The 17,752-nt window shown below is 29.8% G+C and overlaps 3 protein-coding genes across 10 annotated transcripts; 2 read left to right on the top strand and 1 right to left on the bottom strand.

The window, feature by feature from the left end:
• Nucleotides 1–206: 206 nt before the first annotated feature.
• LOC127066649 (G/T mismatch-specific thymine DNA glycosylase-like) lies at nt 207–2,054 on the top strand. The gene has a single exon (XM_051000631.1). The coding sequence runs from the start codon at nt 823–825 to the stop codon at nt 2,011–2,013; it is 1,191 nt and encodes a 396-aa protein (XP_050856588.1). The 5' UTR covers nt 207–822; the 3' UTR covers nt 2,014–2,054.
• Nucleotides 2,055–2,285: 231 nt separating this feature from the next.
• LOC127066630 (peroxisomal multifunctional enzyme type 2) lies at nt 2,286–7,791 on the bottom strand. Of its 2 annotated transcripts, XM_051000581.1 has the most exons (17): nt 7,566–7,791; nt 7,239–7,478; nt 6,975–7,112; nt 6,511–6,663; nt 6,164–6,436; nt 5,876–5,992; nt 5,655–5,785; nt 5,427–5,492; nt 5,286–5,346; nt 5,033–5,196; nt 4,848–4,971; nt 4,550–4,725; nt 4,258–4,434; nt 4,047–4,164; nt 3,298–3,501; nt 3,078–3,175; nt 2,286–3,016 (listed from the first exon to the last, which is right to left on the bottom strand). In XM_051000581.1, exons 2-17 carry the CDS (start codon nt 7,291–7,293, stop codon nt 2,897–2,899), a joined length of 2,175 nt encoding a protein of 724 aa, XP_050856538.1. In that variant the 5' UTR covers nt 7,294–7,478; nt 7,566–7,791; the 3' UTR covers nt 2,286–2,896. The 2 variants fall into 2 exon arrangements, with proteins under 2 accessions (XP_050856538.1, XP_050856537.1); XM_051000580.1 differs by having other exon boundaries at nt 7,239–7,791.
• A 1,144-nt stretch (nt 7,792–8,935) lies between these two features.
• On the top strand, nt 8,936–17,479 carry LOC127066637 (mediator of RNA polymerase II transcription subunit 26). Of its 7 annotated transcripts, none has more exons than XR_007782457.1 (5): nt 9,215–9,769; nt 11,338–11,412; nt 11,569–11,844; nt 11,976–16,985; nt 17,071–17,479. XR_007782457.1 is itself a non-coding variant. In XM_051000595.1 (4 exons), exons 1-4 carry the CDS (start codon nt 9,160–9,162, stop codon nt 13,170–13,172), a joined length of 1,560 nt encoding a protein of 519 aa, XP_050856552.1. In that variant the 5' UTR covers nt 8,936–9,159; the 3' UTR covers nt 13,173–17,479. The 7 variants fall into 7 exon arrangements, 5 of the variants coding, with proteins under 5 accessions (XP_050856552.1, XP_050856550.1, XP_050856553.1 ...); XR_007782456.1 differs by having other exon boundaries at nt 11,976–17,243; nt 17,343–17,479; XM_051000595.1 differs by lacking the exon at nt 9,215–9,769 and adding an exon at nt 8,936–9,171 and having other exon boundaries at nt 11,976–17,479.
• Nucleotides 17,480–17,752: the final 273 nt, after the last annotated feature.

The following is a 17,752-nucleotide window of genomic DNA, read 5'->3' as shown; positions in this document are numbered from 1 at the left end:
CGTTACAAACCCTAACCCATAAGGCTAGATATAAGTTATATAATTACAGATGTTAAAATAACTCACCAGACCGGAAGACTAACAGGATTTGGATACGATCAGTGGCTCTCTACCAGGTAGATTAGTATAAATGCATCATGCAAACATACTATCTCATTATCTCCAGCACCATTATATATCCCGTATTCTTAATAAATCTCGTACACACTGAAACATAGAGTCAAGAATATGAATGAATGAAGATATCTTAAAATCAGCGAGAATAAATGTAATCGTGGTTGAAAAAAAAAATAAGGTTATAAAAATTTCAGTGAAAAATATTTGTACTATTAACATCAACGAAATAATTTTAACATTATTGAAGTATATGTCATACATTACCTATGCAATTTTGTATTTTATTTCATTTCACGTTATAATAGTAATAAATCTTATCGGTTAATCTATGACTCAATTAATGTAATTGCAATTACGAAAATTCGTTCACGTCTACTTAATCCCGCGAAAGTAACTTAAAAATGGCCAATGTGCGCATGCGCGATTATGGAGAGAGTAAATGTAGAAATGATTTTTGAGGGATTGTAATGGTGACTAGGAACAGTTGATGTATTCTGTATTTCTACGAAGAGTTTATATTTCTATCATGATGATTTATTATTATGAAAGTACGGAATTGTGTAATAAAAAATGAGATTATTTTACTTCAGAAAGGCATGCAACTTTTATTAACTAATTGATTAAGCAACTATTAAATGAAAGTGAAAATTTTTGTTAAAAAAAAAATTACATACACACATATATATATATTATAAACTTGAACTGATGATTTTTTACAAAATTATGTCTTCGCTTTCGTTTAATAAACTTAAAAAGAGGGCAGCGTCAGATATGATTGAAAAGTCTAAAAAAAAAGTTGATAGATTCGATGGACTTACAGTGGAAGAAGTTCAAAAGTATACTTTACCTGATTATCTTAAGGAAAATCTTGATATAGTCTTTGTTGGTATAAATCCAAGTTTGATGGCAGCACATCGTGGCAAATATTATGCAGGTCCTGGTAATCATTTTTATAAGCTTTTATATGAATCAGGCTTAACGCCAAAATGTCTCAGTTTTGAGGAAGATCACAAGTTATTACAATATGGAATTGGATTAACAAATATAGTCGCTAGACCAACTAGATCTTCTGCAGATCTAAAACGAATAGAAATCAAAGAAGGTGCTAAGATTATTGAAGAGAAATTGAGGTTATTTAAACCAAAGATTGCTATTTTTAATGGAAAGTGTATCTATGAAGTATATGCCAATAAAAATAGTAAATCACCCTTTCATTTTGGATTGCAATCAGAATTCATAGGAGATACAGCTGTTTGGGTTGTACCTTCTAGCAGTGCTCGTTGCGCTAATTTTCCTCGTATGATAGACAAATTACATTTTTATTCTGCATTAAAAAAATATTTGAAATTTTTAAAGGGTGAAATTGAAGAAGTTGATATAAAAGAATTTTTCTTTGAAGGAAAATGTAAGTTTATACCAAGCACTTCTAAAATGTGGAGACGTAAAAATATTTCAGCTTTCATGCATGGTGGTAGAGTAGCCAATAAAAATACTATTTATTTGGATACTTCAGATGAAAATATAGCAGTTGTCTGCAGCACAGAATTTATTGTTAAAGAATTAGAACAGAAGAAATATAATGATGATAAAAATGAAGAGACAGAGCAATTGAAAATACATGTCTGCTCTTTGAAAGAAAATTTCAAATCTATGAGTAACGAAATATCTAATGAAAATGTTGAAGGTAGATTACAGGAGAATACTGAACCTAAATTGGCAACTGTAAAAAATAAAATTAAATATAACAAAAAATATAAAAAAAATAAAAGACTTTCCCCTAAAAATATTCATGTACAAAGATCATCTAAAATAAATGATTCATTGGATTTTGTAAAATTAATAAAACAAAGACTTCTAGAAAAAGCAGATGATGTTGAAACTATACAAAAAAAATAGAGATTCTCAAAAATAAAAACTACAAATATTCATACACATTATATTTATAAACTGCATTTATATTTCTAATCTATCCTTTTCTTTCAATATTTAGATGTAATACCTAATTCGAGCACTTGAAATATTTATATTATTTTTAATAATACAAAAAAAAAATTTCCAATAAAAAAATATTGTCAATACTCATATTAGGTAATATTTACTGATTATTTTTTTATCTTTGTTATTTTAGGTCTTAGTTTTTTTTAGATGCAAAGAAATGTAATGGCATGTTATTTTATAATAAATATTTTTTTATTTTTATAAACATGCTAAAATACATTTTAATGCATGAATTTTCCCTGAAAAATAATCTTTTAAATCAATATTTAATTTTTACCCTCGAATCCCTTGAACAATGTATAAACTATATAGAAAGGACTTAACTAGTAAACAAGATATTAACAATTCGATATAAAAAAAATCTTCCTTATGCACGACCTTATGTTTTCCATATAGCGAAAAATGTAACAAACAATTCTATCTCCGGAATTACTTAGGATATATAAAAGTTTTTTTATGTAGATTTTTACATTTCATATCAAAATCTAAACGTATTTACTTTACCCTGTCTACTAACGATTGAATGAATTGATTTAAAATTTATACAGAAATTACTTGCAACGAAAGAAATGGCAAACATTATCACCATGAGATATGCAACAAAATGTAAAAAATAAATAAAATTTAAGAAAAAAATAAATGACAAATAAATTGTGCCAGAACATTAGAAAAAAGGGTAGCCAGTAACAAACGCAACATCGGTCATGCCTATTCTATGTTCTTAGAAATGTTGGTTTAATAATGAGATTATAACCATTCGTTCATTCAAGTAAAATTGAGATTATAGTTTTGCTTTGTTCATTTCCATGAGTGTTTTGAGTTTTTGGGTCAACATAATATTACCAGTAATTTTTAATTTTCCTTGCATAAATGCAACTTGTGGATTTATCTTTCCTGTTGCCTGTAAAAAATGATTATCATCAATACACGTATATCTTAATGTAGTAAAAAAATAAACTTACAATATCCATCATATCCTTGTCTTCTATAGTTAAAGTAGTGTCAGCTTTTCCTGATGTAGGTTGTCCTTTATACACATCACCTTTCTTTAAGTCCAAAGCTGTTGAAATATAATATAAAAAATTATATGAATTTAATGTATAATGTTAGCATCATATAAAAATAATATAATTAATATCAGATAAGTGTTTAAAAAAAACTAATAGTTTTTTTCTAACATACTCCATTGGGCTTTCGGATTTCCATTTACAGTAATATTGTAAAGAAAAATCGCATTCACTTTCTTCGTTTGGTCAGGATTAGCTTTAACATAGTCCTTCATAGTATCAAAAACTGCATTACTTTTTAGATCATTGTTATTCGCAATTGGAGTCGAAACTGTTGGTGTTACTTTTGATTTTACACTGAATAAATCAATATAAGCACCTGTAAAAAGGATATTAAAAAATACGTATTACATTTCAATAATAATTATAATTGTAATAAATATTTGCTAAATATGTAAGAAATATTTTTCTTCTTCAATGAGTGGAGAGAGTTGGTTGAGCAAAGAAACAAAATAAAACACCCGCTCCAAGAATCCGCAAAAATCTTAGGAAGCTTAGTTCGAAAATAGCATATTGTAATCTTTGGTAAAAGAGAAAGTTGGGCTGTCCTATGTGGAAATAACAAAGAGTAAATCACCGGCAATCGAAAAACAGTATAAGATACTTTAGTTTTTTCCGGTAGTTGGTTTAAAGGTTTTATTGACGATAATAAACCATATAGACATGGTAAAGGTATATTTTGAAATATTTAAGGTTTAAGACCCAACCCTAAAATAAGTGCAGGGGGCTTGTTCAGGTAATCATTATATAATCCTGGTAAATAATCCTAAGTGAGTATTAAGCTGCATGGCACAGTACTTTCCCAGATTGCTATCAGGTAATAAAAGTTTCTCTTCAATTTTATTATAACTTTTCTAAACTTGCCTGTAATAATAGCAGTATTGGTTTCTACAATGGATGTTCGGAAATGTATTCTGTTGCCATTTTGCCACATATCAGTGCGCAATGTTTCTCCTGGAAGTACTGGTTTTGCAAATCTGACCTAAAAAAGATAATCTTTGATTATAACAATATACTTTACTATAAAAAAAATTTAAGTAATTATAAATTAAAAATTAAGAAATGTAGAACTGACCTTTATTGCTTTAAATAAACTTGGATCACCATTTGCATAAGTATTTAGAATATGTCTTGTAGAAAATCCAAGAGAACATAATCCATGTAAAATTGGTTTTTTATATCCAGCCATTGTAGCAACATTTGAATCAATATGTAAAGGATTCAAATCACCACTGAGTCTATACAATGCTGCCTAAAAAATACATTTATATTATAAACATATTAATTATTTAACATTCTAAACAATTAAACATTTTAAAACAATAATTAATAGCTCCAAAAATGTACAATGTACAGAATTTTTATACCTGATCAGTAGTAGTTTTTTGAGTAACAGAAGCATCTGGATTGCGATTAGGTGGGTCGATAATCGGAATAATATGCGGAGATGTACGCTTGCCTTGAAAACCACTAACACCTACGACATATACCGATATCTGTCCTGTAGATAATTTTTCTTCACTATTAGCATCAAAAGTATCATCTGTAAAAAGTATTTGTTACATTAAACAATTAGTAAATTATTTATTATTAAATTAATATTGCAATTTTTAACATCGTAAAATTGAAATATTCCTGTTTAATTTCATTTCATTAGAAACATACGTTGAACTAAGACCACTGTGCCTTTTCCTTTATCAAGAACATCTAAAACTTTGTAGACTGTTTTCACTTTAGCTTCTACAGGTAATACTTTATAAATTTCTAGATATTGTTCTCCATGTAATGTCTAAAAATAAAAGTAATAAAAATAATCGTATAGAAAAATTATAAAATTAATGTTCTCATACATTCACAGGATTTATCTGCAAATCAGGTAGAGCATTAGATATAATTGGATTTTGCATGCACCCCAATACGCCGAAAATTATGTAGTAAGTAGGTAAGAGTGCAAAATTCTCATGGTTTTCATACAAGTAACGTAAATCGGATGGATCTTGAACAGTTGCTCCAACTAAGATCAAAATTACCATTTTTATAAATATATATACGTTTATAGCTTACATAAAGTTTTATTTTTATATATATCTATGGATATAATACCTCCAAGAGCATACAGAATACCATCTCGACCATTGTAATTACTGTATGTAACATTATCATCCTGATGGAAAAATTATCGAAAGTATTAATTAAATAATTAACAATAAATCATGAATAAATAATATGTAAATTGTTTCTTACAATCTTTCTCTTGGAAACGCCATTCTTTAAATCGTCAATAATATTCATCTGATCTCCTACTATTTCCTACAAATTATAAATAATAAAAATTAAATTACTAAATTAAAAATTAAATATAAAAAATAAAAATTAAATTAAGACAAATTAAAAATAATAAAAAAAATAATAATAATTGATGTATAATACTAATAGTTTTTATACACTAATTATCCTATAATTTATATATACCTCCATATTAGATGCATGCTTAGCAGATGTCATATCAACAATATCTGACCAATTTTCTTGTACATTTTCAGGTGTGACAATATCATCTAAATTTTTTCGTAAAACACATCCCGATGAGCGAACCATACCACCTAAAAAATTTTTATAGATACATAATATATAAATGCAAACAATATTATATTTTCCATGCTATAATAATTTATACAAATTTATACGCTTACATTTTCTTACCCAACCTATAGCTGATTCAATAACTGACCCACTTTCATTGCATTTTTCATGACACAACCAAAAAACTATTGGAGCTATTAATTCTGGTTTTAACTGCTTAAATAGATCTAAAAAAAAACTTTTTTTTACTTTGCTAATTATTTTCTATAAATATTATATAAAATAAAAATAGTATTTAAAAGTAAATTAAAGTAAATTAAAGTAAATTAAAAGTTGTAACATAAAAAAGTTATTAGATTAAAAAAGAAAATGATTATGATAAATATATAAATCTTTACCAGGAGGAATAATATCTTCTGTAAGTCTGGATGCTGCAGTTGGTACAATCACATTAATACATATATTTTTTTTAGCACCCTCAATTGCCAAAGTATTTGCAAAACCAACTAAACCCATTTTTGCTGTACTATAATTAGTTTGACCAAAATTTCCACATAGTCCGCTATTACTTGAAGTAAAAATGACCTTGCCATAATTTTGTTTACAGAAATATGGCCATGCTGCTTGAGTTGTTTTAAATGCACCCTTAACATGAACATCTTGTATCAAATCTGTACAAAGTTGATAAAAATAAAGCATATATGTATATTTACAATTAATAACTATAGAATAATTATATACTAACCCCAATCGCTTTCTGACATTTTTGCAAAAGATTTATCCTTCAAAATACCAGCATTATTAACAACTACATCAACACGTCCAAATGTATTAATAGCAGTTTTAATAATTTTGGCACCATCAACAACCGAATTATAATCAGCCACAGCTTTTCCTCCTATGAAAAGAAAAAAAAAGAAAAAAGTATAACTGATACATAATTAAAATTGAAATTAATAAAAATTTACATATTGTAAAAATTCTAAAGAAATATATACTTTACTTATAAAGAAACTTATCTTATATTTTACATAAGATAAGATAAGAAACATTTAAATATAACCTTTGTTATATAAAATATAGTATTTAATTGTATTTTCATGTAATTTACAGAATGTTACAAGATATTATAGATTTAATATTCTATATAAATTATACTAATTAAAATATAAAAAATACTAATTATTGTACAGCAAAAAGAAACCTTACCATTTTTTTGGATTTCAGCTACAACATTATCTGCAGCTTGACTACTTTTACCATCACCATGTCGTCCACCTCCTAAATCATTTACTACAACACTAGCACCTCTAGAAGCAAATAATAATGCATATGCACGACCTAAACCTGCATACATACAATAATAAATAGAATTTTTATTAGAATAAATTATTTTATATAAAAATGAAATATATTACCAATAGTAATTACTTTAAAAATAATTATTAAATAATTATTACAAATTTGAATTACCTGCACCAGCTCCTGTCACTACAACTACACGATTATCAAAACGTAATTCTGTCATTTTTATTAGGTGTTCTTGATTAGACCGATTTAAGATAAATAATTGTAAAATTTCAATATCAAAATCGAACCAACGTTAACAACCCACTTGCTTCGATAATCAGCAAGAAATGCAGTCAATGATACAGCAATAATACAACTGCTACCTATTTAATATACTGATTAAAGTCCGTCAACTTCACCTCCCTATGTAAAAATTAACCATTGCCGATTGATTATCTGTATAATTCAGAATCTTAATACAATTCAAAAAATTGCAATAGTAATAATTACACTTTCGATACTACCACTATATAACGATATATAACAGTTAGAGTTTAGAAGAATTTTAATAAATGTTGAAAAAACATTTTTATTATTTATTTATTATTCACTATTAATATTAAATATGAAGCAATATACAATACTTATTTTTGTTTTCAGATATAAAAAAAAGGAAACTTTTCCAAATATAACCAATAAGAATCGAGAAATGATTATGTAGTAATTGTAAGCCAGAGCTTTAATACATGTTGTTTGCAATAACACTAATAAAAATAATACAACTAAAGCTTATTACAGCTTTATTACCAACCAATATTATCTATTCATGATTTCTAATACGTTATCTATTCATAAGTTTTAATATGTTACATTCCTGTATTAAGAGTACATCAATCCTGCTCAATAATTGGTTGATCCGATATATTCCTATCTGGTCTCACAACCAATCAATTTCATCTATCGCATGCACTTTAATTCTCAGCCAATCATAATGTTAAACGTTTAACCAATCACATTTTTGCAACAATGCAGTAAAAATGTGTATCATTTGCTATGTATTATATATTGGAAACATCACAAGCTGCGTATAAAAGAAACGTGGTGTAATATTAATTCGTTTTGAAGAAACATAAATAACCGAAAGGTTTTTCCTCTCGGGACGAAGAATTGCATTAATCGGAATATAGACAAACTCTAATTACGAACAAATCATTTCTTCGAATAAGCAAACATATTTTGAGCAAAAACTAGCGATTTATTTTATTACATTTTATACGGAATAAATATAAATGCATAAAAATAAATAATAATAAAAATATTTTATACTTTCTCAATAAATGTTCATTATTTTTCTATCGATTTATGATAGACATGTTTTTTGCCTGACGTTATCTCGAACGTAGTTGCATTTTACCATGTGTTATACGCCCTATACAGAGTAATTTAAAAAATCTTGATATGAAATAAAAAATCGATCGTACATCTCTTGTGACAAAGAACAATAATATGATATATATTTTAGAAACATATGAAATATTTCTTTCCTTTAATAAACGACACTGTTTCAATATTCAGCAATGTATATAAAAACAATATAAAAATAAAAATTACGAGCTTATATTCGAGGATCATATAATGCACAAAGTATAGTTGATCGTATTTAATCCGTTCGTTTAAGAACAAAGGTATCTGAAGAAATATGGATGAAAAAAAGGATGTGTTCAGCAAAAACACATATTTTCACGTAATTCGACAGACGTCGTTGTTGCACATATTTCGATAGAACACAAAAGGAATATAACGACGATCTAATATCGTAACGAAGAAACTATGATCAAAAGACAGGATTATACTTCGCAGATCGATTGAATTATTACATCACATAAAATCGGGGAGCATCGAGAATAATGGAGGAGCCGAACGAGAGTCGCCAAATGATCGGACGCGACTGAAAAATACGTTCGGTGTGCATTGAGTTTGAAATGTAAATATAAGTGGACGGAACCGAACGGATAAACGGCGAGAAGCGGGCAGAAAACTGAGGTAGCTTGGTGGAAGCTTCTACAAGGTGGACAAGAAGCAGCGACAAGGAAGAACGGCGGCGATGGATGTCGCGGTGTGCATTTACAAAGCATGAAGGTGGAAGCAAGAAGAGGGGAGAAGAGAGTGAAAGAGTGAGAGGGGAATACGGAGAAAGAGAAAGAAAGAGAAAGAAAGACAGATAGATGGATGGATAGATAGATAGATAGACGGATAGAAAGAGAGAGAGAGAGAGACTGAGAGGGGACGGTAGATGCGTGTAAATGGTAAAAGACATCGATAGAGGGCGCGACGAGCGTCCTCGTCGTTTGGGGGCATCGTCGGTAGGGATGGACGAGGGAGGCGGAGGGAGGTCGGTGAGCAGAGCTCGTCCAACCGCGAGAAGGAGCTAGTAGCGCTCCTCCGGCGGTATGAGGCGGCGTGGGGCTAGGGACGATGCTTGGGCCGCGACTAGGAGGCACTCGGGAGGCAGGGAGGGCATGCGAAGGAGCACAGTTCAGTAGTCGCCATTGCAAGTCCCCCTGTGCTCTCGTATTCGCGACACTCGTACGCGTGGAGCCGATTTTCCGCTAACCTAAACTCCCCGCGAGGGCCCAAAGTGTGCCCCCCCGATGCAGAGATATTGCACGGAGCTCACCGAAAGATTATTAAAATCCCTTGACAAGGAATACAATGTAAGTAGCGGAGTGAATCCGCGATGCGCCGTCCGTCCGCTCGCGCAAACGGCTATCGGGCCACTCTCGATCCCCCGTGCGCCGTGTGCCTGTACCAGTGGCGTGCGCGAGAGCCGTCGAGAATGTAGTGTAGCGACGGCTCTGCGTGTGGGTGATCCATCTTACGTGCTATCACGTACGTGTGGATATCGCTCCACGAAACATATACCCTTTCCCTCCTACCATTACGAGATTGTGTGCGCTCGCTTGCATATCCATCCGTGAGCGCGTTCTCGACAACCTGGAGGCTTAACCTCTCTTTCTCTCTCTCTTTCTCTTTCTCGTTCTCTCTTTTTGTCTGTCTCTCTCGTTCTCTCTCTCTCTCTCTCTTTCTCTCTCTCTTTCTATATATCTCTCTCTTTCTCTCTGTCTCTCTCTCTCTCTCTTTCTCTCTTTCTTTCTCTCTTTCTTTCATGCTAAATCATCTACGCATACAATTTTTCTTCTTCCTTCCCTGGTACTACGGAAACACGTCTCCAGGATACGCATGACATTCGTTTCACCAGTAGTTCTTGATTTCTGTCAACGAACTTCCCTCGTTTCTTCTCGTCGTTTTGTCTTTTATCTTAATTATATCGTCGTGTCGGTTGACGAATATCGTACGTTGTACGTACGATGTCGTGCACAATTGCACATGATTCTAATATATATATATATATAGATATATACACATACATACATACTTACGTACTACGTATATGTGTATATATATATATCTCTTTCTCTTTCTCTCAGTCGCCTTTTTCTCTTACGGTGTATCTATTCTGTTGGTCGAAACACTAAACAACATAAGTTTTGGCTTGTTTCGAAAGTAGAATCGCGTTCGTATGTTATGCGTTCTTAAAAAAAAACAGTTATTTGTTTCATGCGATTGGTTTCTTTTGTCGTTTCACGTTGACATATTGATACGCTAGCTCGTAATGATTCGATCTGATTACGTTTCGTTATTGCTTTGCAAGCCTTACCTGATCGATCTAATAAACATATTTTTACGTACACGTGTCGAATCCTTTTATTTGATGTGTTCATTGATTTATCTTTATAGATAACGACAAATTATTTTCTATTTATTGTAATTCTCATTTCTAACTTTTGTCTTGCATGTAGAATCATATGCTTGGCTCATGAAATTTATTTAGTATAACTTTCATTATATTGATATTTGAAATATAATACTGTTACTTAATAATTTTAATGGTGTTGAATATGCCTATTCCATTTGTGATAATTAATATTAGAAGAAAAAAGGTGATGTAAATTAGTTGATAGTTGTAACATGCAAAGACAAAAATCTTTAATAGGTTGGAATATGTAAAATTAATATGAATGTGCAAACACATTTAATTACTTTTTTATATCACTTTATTGTTGATTTTATTATAACAATTTAATTTTATTTTAGTATATATAACATCTTTTTCTTCAATAAAAAATAATTAAACTATTCATATAATTATGTATTTAGATTAAAAAGATTTTGGAATTATAACTCTTCCAAAATGTAAACAAAAAATATATATATTTTGTAGGTCGTTGACATGGGAGCTGTTGTTGATGTCATTACGGCCCTGGAAAAGACGACGATCACCAAAGAAGTGCTGGAGGTATATATTTTTATTGCATGCGTGTATGTATGTATGTATATATATATATATATATATATATATATATATATATAACATAAAGAGAGAAAAACAAAATTTATTTTAATCTTTAGATAAAAACTTTTGTAAACAATGAATTAATTTTAAATATTATAGATTACAAGGCTTGGTAAATATATTAACGAACTACGAAGAAAGACGAATAATGATGCCCTGGCCAAGCGTGCAAAAGATTTGGTACGTCGTTGGAGAGATATGGTTTTACCATCAGCTCATTCAACCCCACAACCGACACCTGCTGATACAGCACCACCTGCCCTTAATGGAGCAAAACCTCATAGTCCAGCCTTAAGATGTTTCAAACCACAAAGTCCTGCTGTAAGATGCTTGAAGCCTCAAAGTCCTCTATTAAGGGATGCTACTCCTTTAAGAGTGAGTTTTTACATTTTATTATTTACTATCATATTTCTCAAAAAATTTAATTTATAAAAAATTATTTCATGTAAATTCATTTCCTTTTAATTTTGTCTATTGTTTGACATGATACAAATTAATTTTTATAGGTTATCAGCCCAGCTCTATCTGTGCATAGTGATCATTCACGGTCTCCTAATGCAGCTTCAAATAAGCAGTCAATTACACTTACTAGCAACCACCGGATAAGTTCGGATGTACCTCCTACACATGGCTCTTCGAGCCAGAATCACTTGATAGAAGCAGTGCCACGGACCCACAGTTCCAATAAACGACTTCGAAAAGATGTTTGTAAGGACCAACACAATTATCAAGAACATGAATCAGACTCGATTACAGAATGTGAGCCATTTGTCAAAAGACAGCGTTTGAATGGCGAAAACATAAGTGGTAATTTAAATTCGCAAGTGCCTAGCCCCACATTGAAAGAACGAATTTCCCATCATTTTGTGGAGTCTTCCACTGATCCTGATGATTCAGGTCCAAAAAAACGTGGTAGGAAAAAAGGCAGTAAGTCTGTAAAGAAGCAACCATACATAGAGGACCGTGTTAAAGAAAAACTAGCCAGTATTTCAAGAAATCCTAAGTTAAAGACAACACAAGAACTGCTGGCTGATTTACAAGCACGTGGCTCAAATTCTAGCATTAATTCAAATGCTCTACCTAGTCAAAGTGTAGAACCACCAAGTATGGAAGATGTTTTGAGGAGTAATAATGAACAAGTATCCAAGTTCCTGCGTTGTACTCCAAACAATACATCTCGCAAAAGTACAGTTTCTGAAACTTCTTTACAAAATCGGTTAAAATCTACAGAAAACTGTTGTGAAATATCATCCAAGTGTCAAGAAACAAGTGCAGTGTACGAAGAAAGTCCGCAAAGTACGCAAAACCAACCACAATCACATCAAGATTTATCGGTTGAGGAGATACTGGCAAAGTTACCACCATTAGATCCAAGTTCGATAGACTGGAGTGATTGTGAAATTGAACCCAATGAAGATCAAAATGGTACAGTGTATCCACCTCAAGAAGTTTCTGCAGAGGACCTTGAAAGATTACATACGCAGTGCGTAGAAGGACTCAATGGAAATTTCCATCCAAAATTATTGTCTCTCACTAATAACAATGAAACGTCAGAAAAAGAGGAAGGAGTGTCAGAATTGAATGTAATGAACAGTGAGCATAGCCAAACTGGTGAAGAATTTCGAGAATGGCACCAGATGCTGGCAAGGCCCAGTTGTGATGGCCAAATCCTCCACATATTGCCTTATGTTATTATTGATTAGTAATTTTATTATTCTATTCTATTATTATTCTCTGCAATTTGTGAGAAGAACCCTGCAAAAATTAAATCGATTGATCTATGATCAATCTATTAAAACAATTTCTATTGCAATTTACAATTGCTGTTTATTTCTATTAATGCTGATGTTACTGCCATCCTCATTATCATTATTACTCCTATCATGATCAAAATTTTATCTACCAATTTCATAGAAAAATAACTACTGACTATTGCCCTCGTTATTGTCATAATCATATTTAGCATTTCCAAATATTTCAGTATCATTATTATTGTTATTAACTTCACGTCACAATCGGTATCATTATTGTTGTAATTATCATCACTGTTATCATTTTCATTGTCATTATCATTATCATTGTCATCATCATTTTGATTATTATTATTATTATTATTATTATTATTATTATTATTTTATTATTATTATAATTATTATTATATTATTAATATTATTATTTTTTGTCTTTATTATTACCATTACTATTACTACTACTACTACTACTACTACTACTACTACTACTACTACTACTACTACTACTACTACTACTACTATTACTATACTATTACTACTACTACTACCACCACACTACTACAACTACAATTACTACTACTATTACTATTGTTGTCATTAGCATTATCATTATATTACTGCTACAGTACAGCTACAAAAAGGTCGATAAATGAATATAAAATGAGCCACACACAAAACGGGGGCATTGTCAAATTGCTGTAAATGGAAATATTTAATTTCATGTATGCTTGTAAATGTCTTTCGTAATATTGCCTTGATTAACGTGGTATAAGTTGCTAGCTATGAAATACATATTAATTCTAAAGAATTTTATTATTTATGTTTGAAATGTGTAAGGGGGGATTCAGTTTTTCCAGTAGAGATAATAATTCTTCTTAAAATTTGAATTTAAGTTTGTGTCAGACAATACAAAGTTGATCGCTTTTATAAATTATAAAAATAATTTTATTTCAATAATAAACGTGAGGCATACTAGTTACATAGTATACCTTGGCTTATCTATAAGAAGAAATATTATTTTGGTAATTATATCCATAAGAACAGTATTTCTTGAATAATTTCATTAACAATCTAAAACATTGCATTGAAATATAGTCAAAAGAAATGAGAACTCATAATCATGAGAGTAAATAAAAAAAAAAAAGCAAATTAAGCTTTACAATCATCAAATAAGAAATTTCAAAACTATGAGTAATTTGAACAAACAGAAAAAACAACAATAATGATACAGTGTCATCTTATGTTATCTTAATTTTGCTAAGGTATACTGAAAAACAATATAAAGTTATTAAACAAGAAAGTAATTATATAAAATCAAAGGTGCAAAGTAACAATTACAAAAAAGCAAATAAAACCAATGTATTTGAAATTGATTTATCTTCATTTTACATATAAAAGATGTTTCCATTAGTATAGGACAATTGGATATAATAAGCAAAATAAGTTTCTTCATTTTATACGTGGAAAGGATAGCCGAGCTGAATACACTGGGGCCTTAATTAAAATTAAAAAATGAAAAAATATTTGTCTAATATAGTATTATGTTGCACATACTTATAGCAATCATATGAATTGAAGTACTTTGTAAATTTTTCTAACTGAACTTTTTTCCATATGTGTTGTGTATACAGGACAGAAAAAGTATAAGCTATCAAAAACAAAAAAAATATATATACAGGATTGCGTATAATCACTGTAAAATTAAGTTTATCAGAAAATTTTGACATTTTTCTTATATTATAATTTGTAGGTGCAATATAGAAATTTCAATGATTGGGCACGTTAATTTTTGCAAAAATCAGGGAAAAAATCTTTTCTGTTTTAAAATGTAAATATTCGTTATAATTGTGTAGATCAGCACCAGAAATATATCAAAAATGTGTGTAACATTCAAGTGAGATTACGCTTTCTTCTTATTTTGAAAGGAATGAAACTTTACCTATAATATTATTATATTATGTGTATTAAAAACTTTTGTCAAACCTCATGAATTAGAAAAAAAAATCTCTTATTTTTAATACGTTTATAATTTTTAAGAATCATACCGACCTTATTGTGTATTTTTTTTTAAATTTCCATTCAATAATTCCCAAGATAAAAAATTTCATTTTTAATGAAACTAAAGCAAATATAATTTCAATGTTATATTAGTATTGGAAGCAGAAGCATATTGTAAAAACCATTGTCAAAGTTTTGATCGAATATTGATTAAAGTATCTATTACTTTCTATTCATTAAGTAGAAAATGAACATGTCGTACAAGTTGTAGTTTTCTGTAACATTTAAATAAGACACATAATACAAATAATTATATTTAAAAATATGAAACAATATAATTCGATTATATTCGTTGTTACATTTAATTTGGATAGATTATCATTTCTTAGTCTCGAATTTTCGTTTGTGATGTATAAAAGTTGTTCTGTTCGTAAAAATATATATTCTTATATAATTTAAACTATGATTTTTAATCTCAAATTCATACTGCGAATATATTTGTATCAACAATTTTCTAATGTTCTAATGGGGAAAAAAAAGAAAAAAAAAGGAAAATTATCAAAAACATACCAACTTTGAACTTGTTTTTACGTGAATATTTACAAGACTGACAGGTGCCCCTATACTATAAATCATAATATACAAATTGTTATATCAGTTTTACATAAATAAGATGATTCATTCCACCGGCAGTAGCAAAACTCTTCGCAATCGTTTTACAATAAATAATGCATATATATACGTCTTAGAAAAAAAAGAAAGGAAAAGAAAAAAAAACAACAACATTGCGAGTGTGCCTACATTATAATTTTGAAAGTATAAAAACAAAAGCAACTCGTTGTCGCCCATTAATTGTTTAAGTTCGAAAATAATTTTTTTTACTTTCGAGGAATTTCAAAATTACTAGCGCCTTGGCGCCAAAACTTATTGTCCATATCGTTGGTGAATAGACGTACATATTAAATAAAATTATTTTCGATTTGAAGTACTTGTATGTGCATATAATATTTCCTTAAAAAAAAAGGAAGAGAAAGATACAGAGAGAGAGAGAGAGAGAGAGAGAGAGAGAGAGAGAGAGGTGGGAGAGAAAGAAAGAGAGAGCAAAAGAAATAAATAAAGAAGGAGATGTTGAAGAAGAGATTAACAACGTTTATGGATGTAACAGATTTTTGGTACACGCTTTGGTACGACTAAAGCAGGATACATACATACATCCTTTAAACACGAATCCCGTGCCTTCTGTGCCTCTGCATTTTATCACAATTTCACATTACACGGAAAAAAGAATGATGTGAAAAGTGAAACACGTTATAGATAACCGATGGAATATCGTAAGACAAAAAGTACGATAATGGACGATGGAATAAGAAGTATAAAAGAAGTATCGAAACTTATTTAATCAACGATCATTCCAATGATCGTCGTTTAATGAAGCACGGAGTGACAATCGGTTAAAAGAAAAAAATGGCCGATCGTGCTATCGAAGACGTTCAATAATAAAATAAATTACAATTGCAAGACACCTCCCCTTCTCCATTAAAATTCTTTATGATTGAAACGCACTCTTTTGCGTTTATTATAGTTATGTGAACGGAAAGACAAAAAAAAACACACACACACAAAAAAGAAACAAATAAATAAGCAACGTGTTTTAATTATTTCTAATTTCTTAAGTGCGCCTTTCAATTACATTATTGATCGGCCATCGTAATTATGAATACGAATACGAGTTTGTGCATTGTAAAAAATTTGCGAATTTAGTTGGCTGTATGTGTTTAATATATGTTCTAATATTCTCACTGCGATGTCATTGTGCTTATTATATAAATGCTTGTTACATAATTGTTCACAGAAAACATTATACGGCCATTAAGATGAGAATACGATATTACTTATGCGGTTTAACAATGTATTTACATGTGCACTGATACACACTACTCTTTTTATTTTGTTTCGAAACTACCGCTAAATATCGATACATGTTAACCAGCATATGTGATATACGTCTCTATGTGCATATTTATAGTAAGTATATGTATAATATAGTTAAGTACATGTGAAATATTTTCTTTCCTCTCTTGGAATCAATCGAAAATAATATTGTTTCTGTCCTTGTGTTTTTAGAAAACCACGAATTTTGCTTTTGACAAAGCAGCTCTGCGATGTACAAAAATGCCAATATCAATATAACATATGTACATAATGCAACACAAAACTATATTGCTAATAATAAATATTCAAATATGTTTGCTCTCCCGTAATATTGATCCATTTTTAACTTTCGATAGTTTTTTACTTTTAAAGCACATAATTTCGAAATGAAAAAATGCATATATAACCATATAAAAAAATTATTAATTGTAAAATTGCACGTCTAGGTTACGTCTATTTCCTTTCAAAAATGTGAAAGATTTTTTTATATGATAAATTATACTATTTTTTTACGTTATTTTAATCTTATTTTTATACGCTCATATCGACTCTCGTAATACAATTCGATCTTTTCAAATTAAACTTCGCGCCAATTTACTATG

This window comes from Vespula vulgaris, chromosome 10, assembly GCF_905475345.1.
Source record: "Vespula vulgaris chromosome 10, iyVesVulg1.1, whole genome shotgun sequence".
In the NCBI taxonomy this organism is placed as follows: Eukaryota; Metazoa; Arthropoda; class Insecta; order Hymenoptera; family Vespidae; genus Vespula; species Vespula vulgaris.
The sequence above is the reverse complement of the archived record's forward strand: the minus strand, read 5'-3'. Positions and strand labels throughout refer to the sequence as shown.

Bases quoted from the DNA above. Each gene is read 5' to 3' on its own strand.
- LOC127066649 (XM_051000631.1), top strand. From the start codon at position 823: ATGATTTTTTACAAAATTATGTCTTCGCTTTCGTTTAATAAACTTAAA.
- LOC127066630 (XM_051000580.1), bottom strand. From the start codon at position 7,293: ATGACAGAATTACGTTTTGATAATCGTGTAGTTGTAGTGACAGGAGCT. The intron at 5,493-5,654 runs GTATATATAAAT...TATAATTTGTAG, and splicing joins AGCATGCATCTAATATGGAG to GAAATAGTAGGAGATCAGAT. The intron at 3,502-4,046 runs GCAAGTTTAGAA...TCCTTTTTACAG, and splicing joins CAATACTGCTATTATTACAG to GTGCTTATATTGATTTATTC.
- LOC127066637 (XM_051000593.1), top strand. From the start codon at position 9,707: ATGCAGAGATATTGCACGGAGCTCACCGAAAGATTATTAAAATCCCTT. The intron at 11,413-11,568 runs GTATATATTTTT...TAAATATTATAG, and splicing joins TCACCAAAGAAGTGCTGGAG to ATTACAAGGCTTGGTAAATA. The intron at 11,845-11,975 runs GTGAGTTTTTAC...TAATTTTTATAG, and splicing joins GGGATGCTACTCCTTTAAGA to GTTATCAGCCCAGCTCTATC.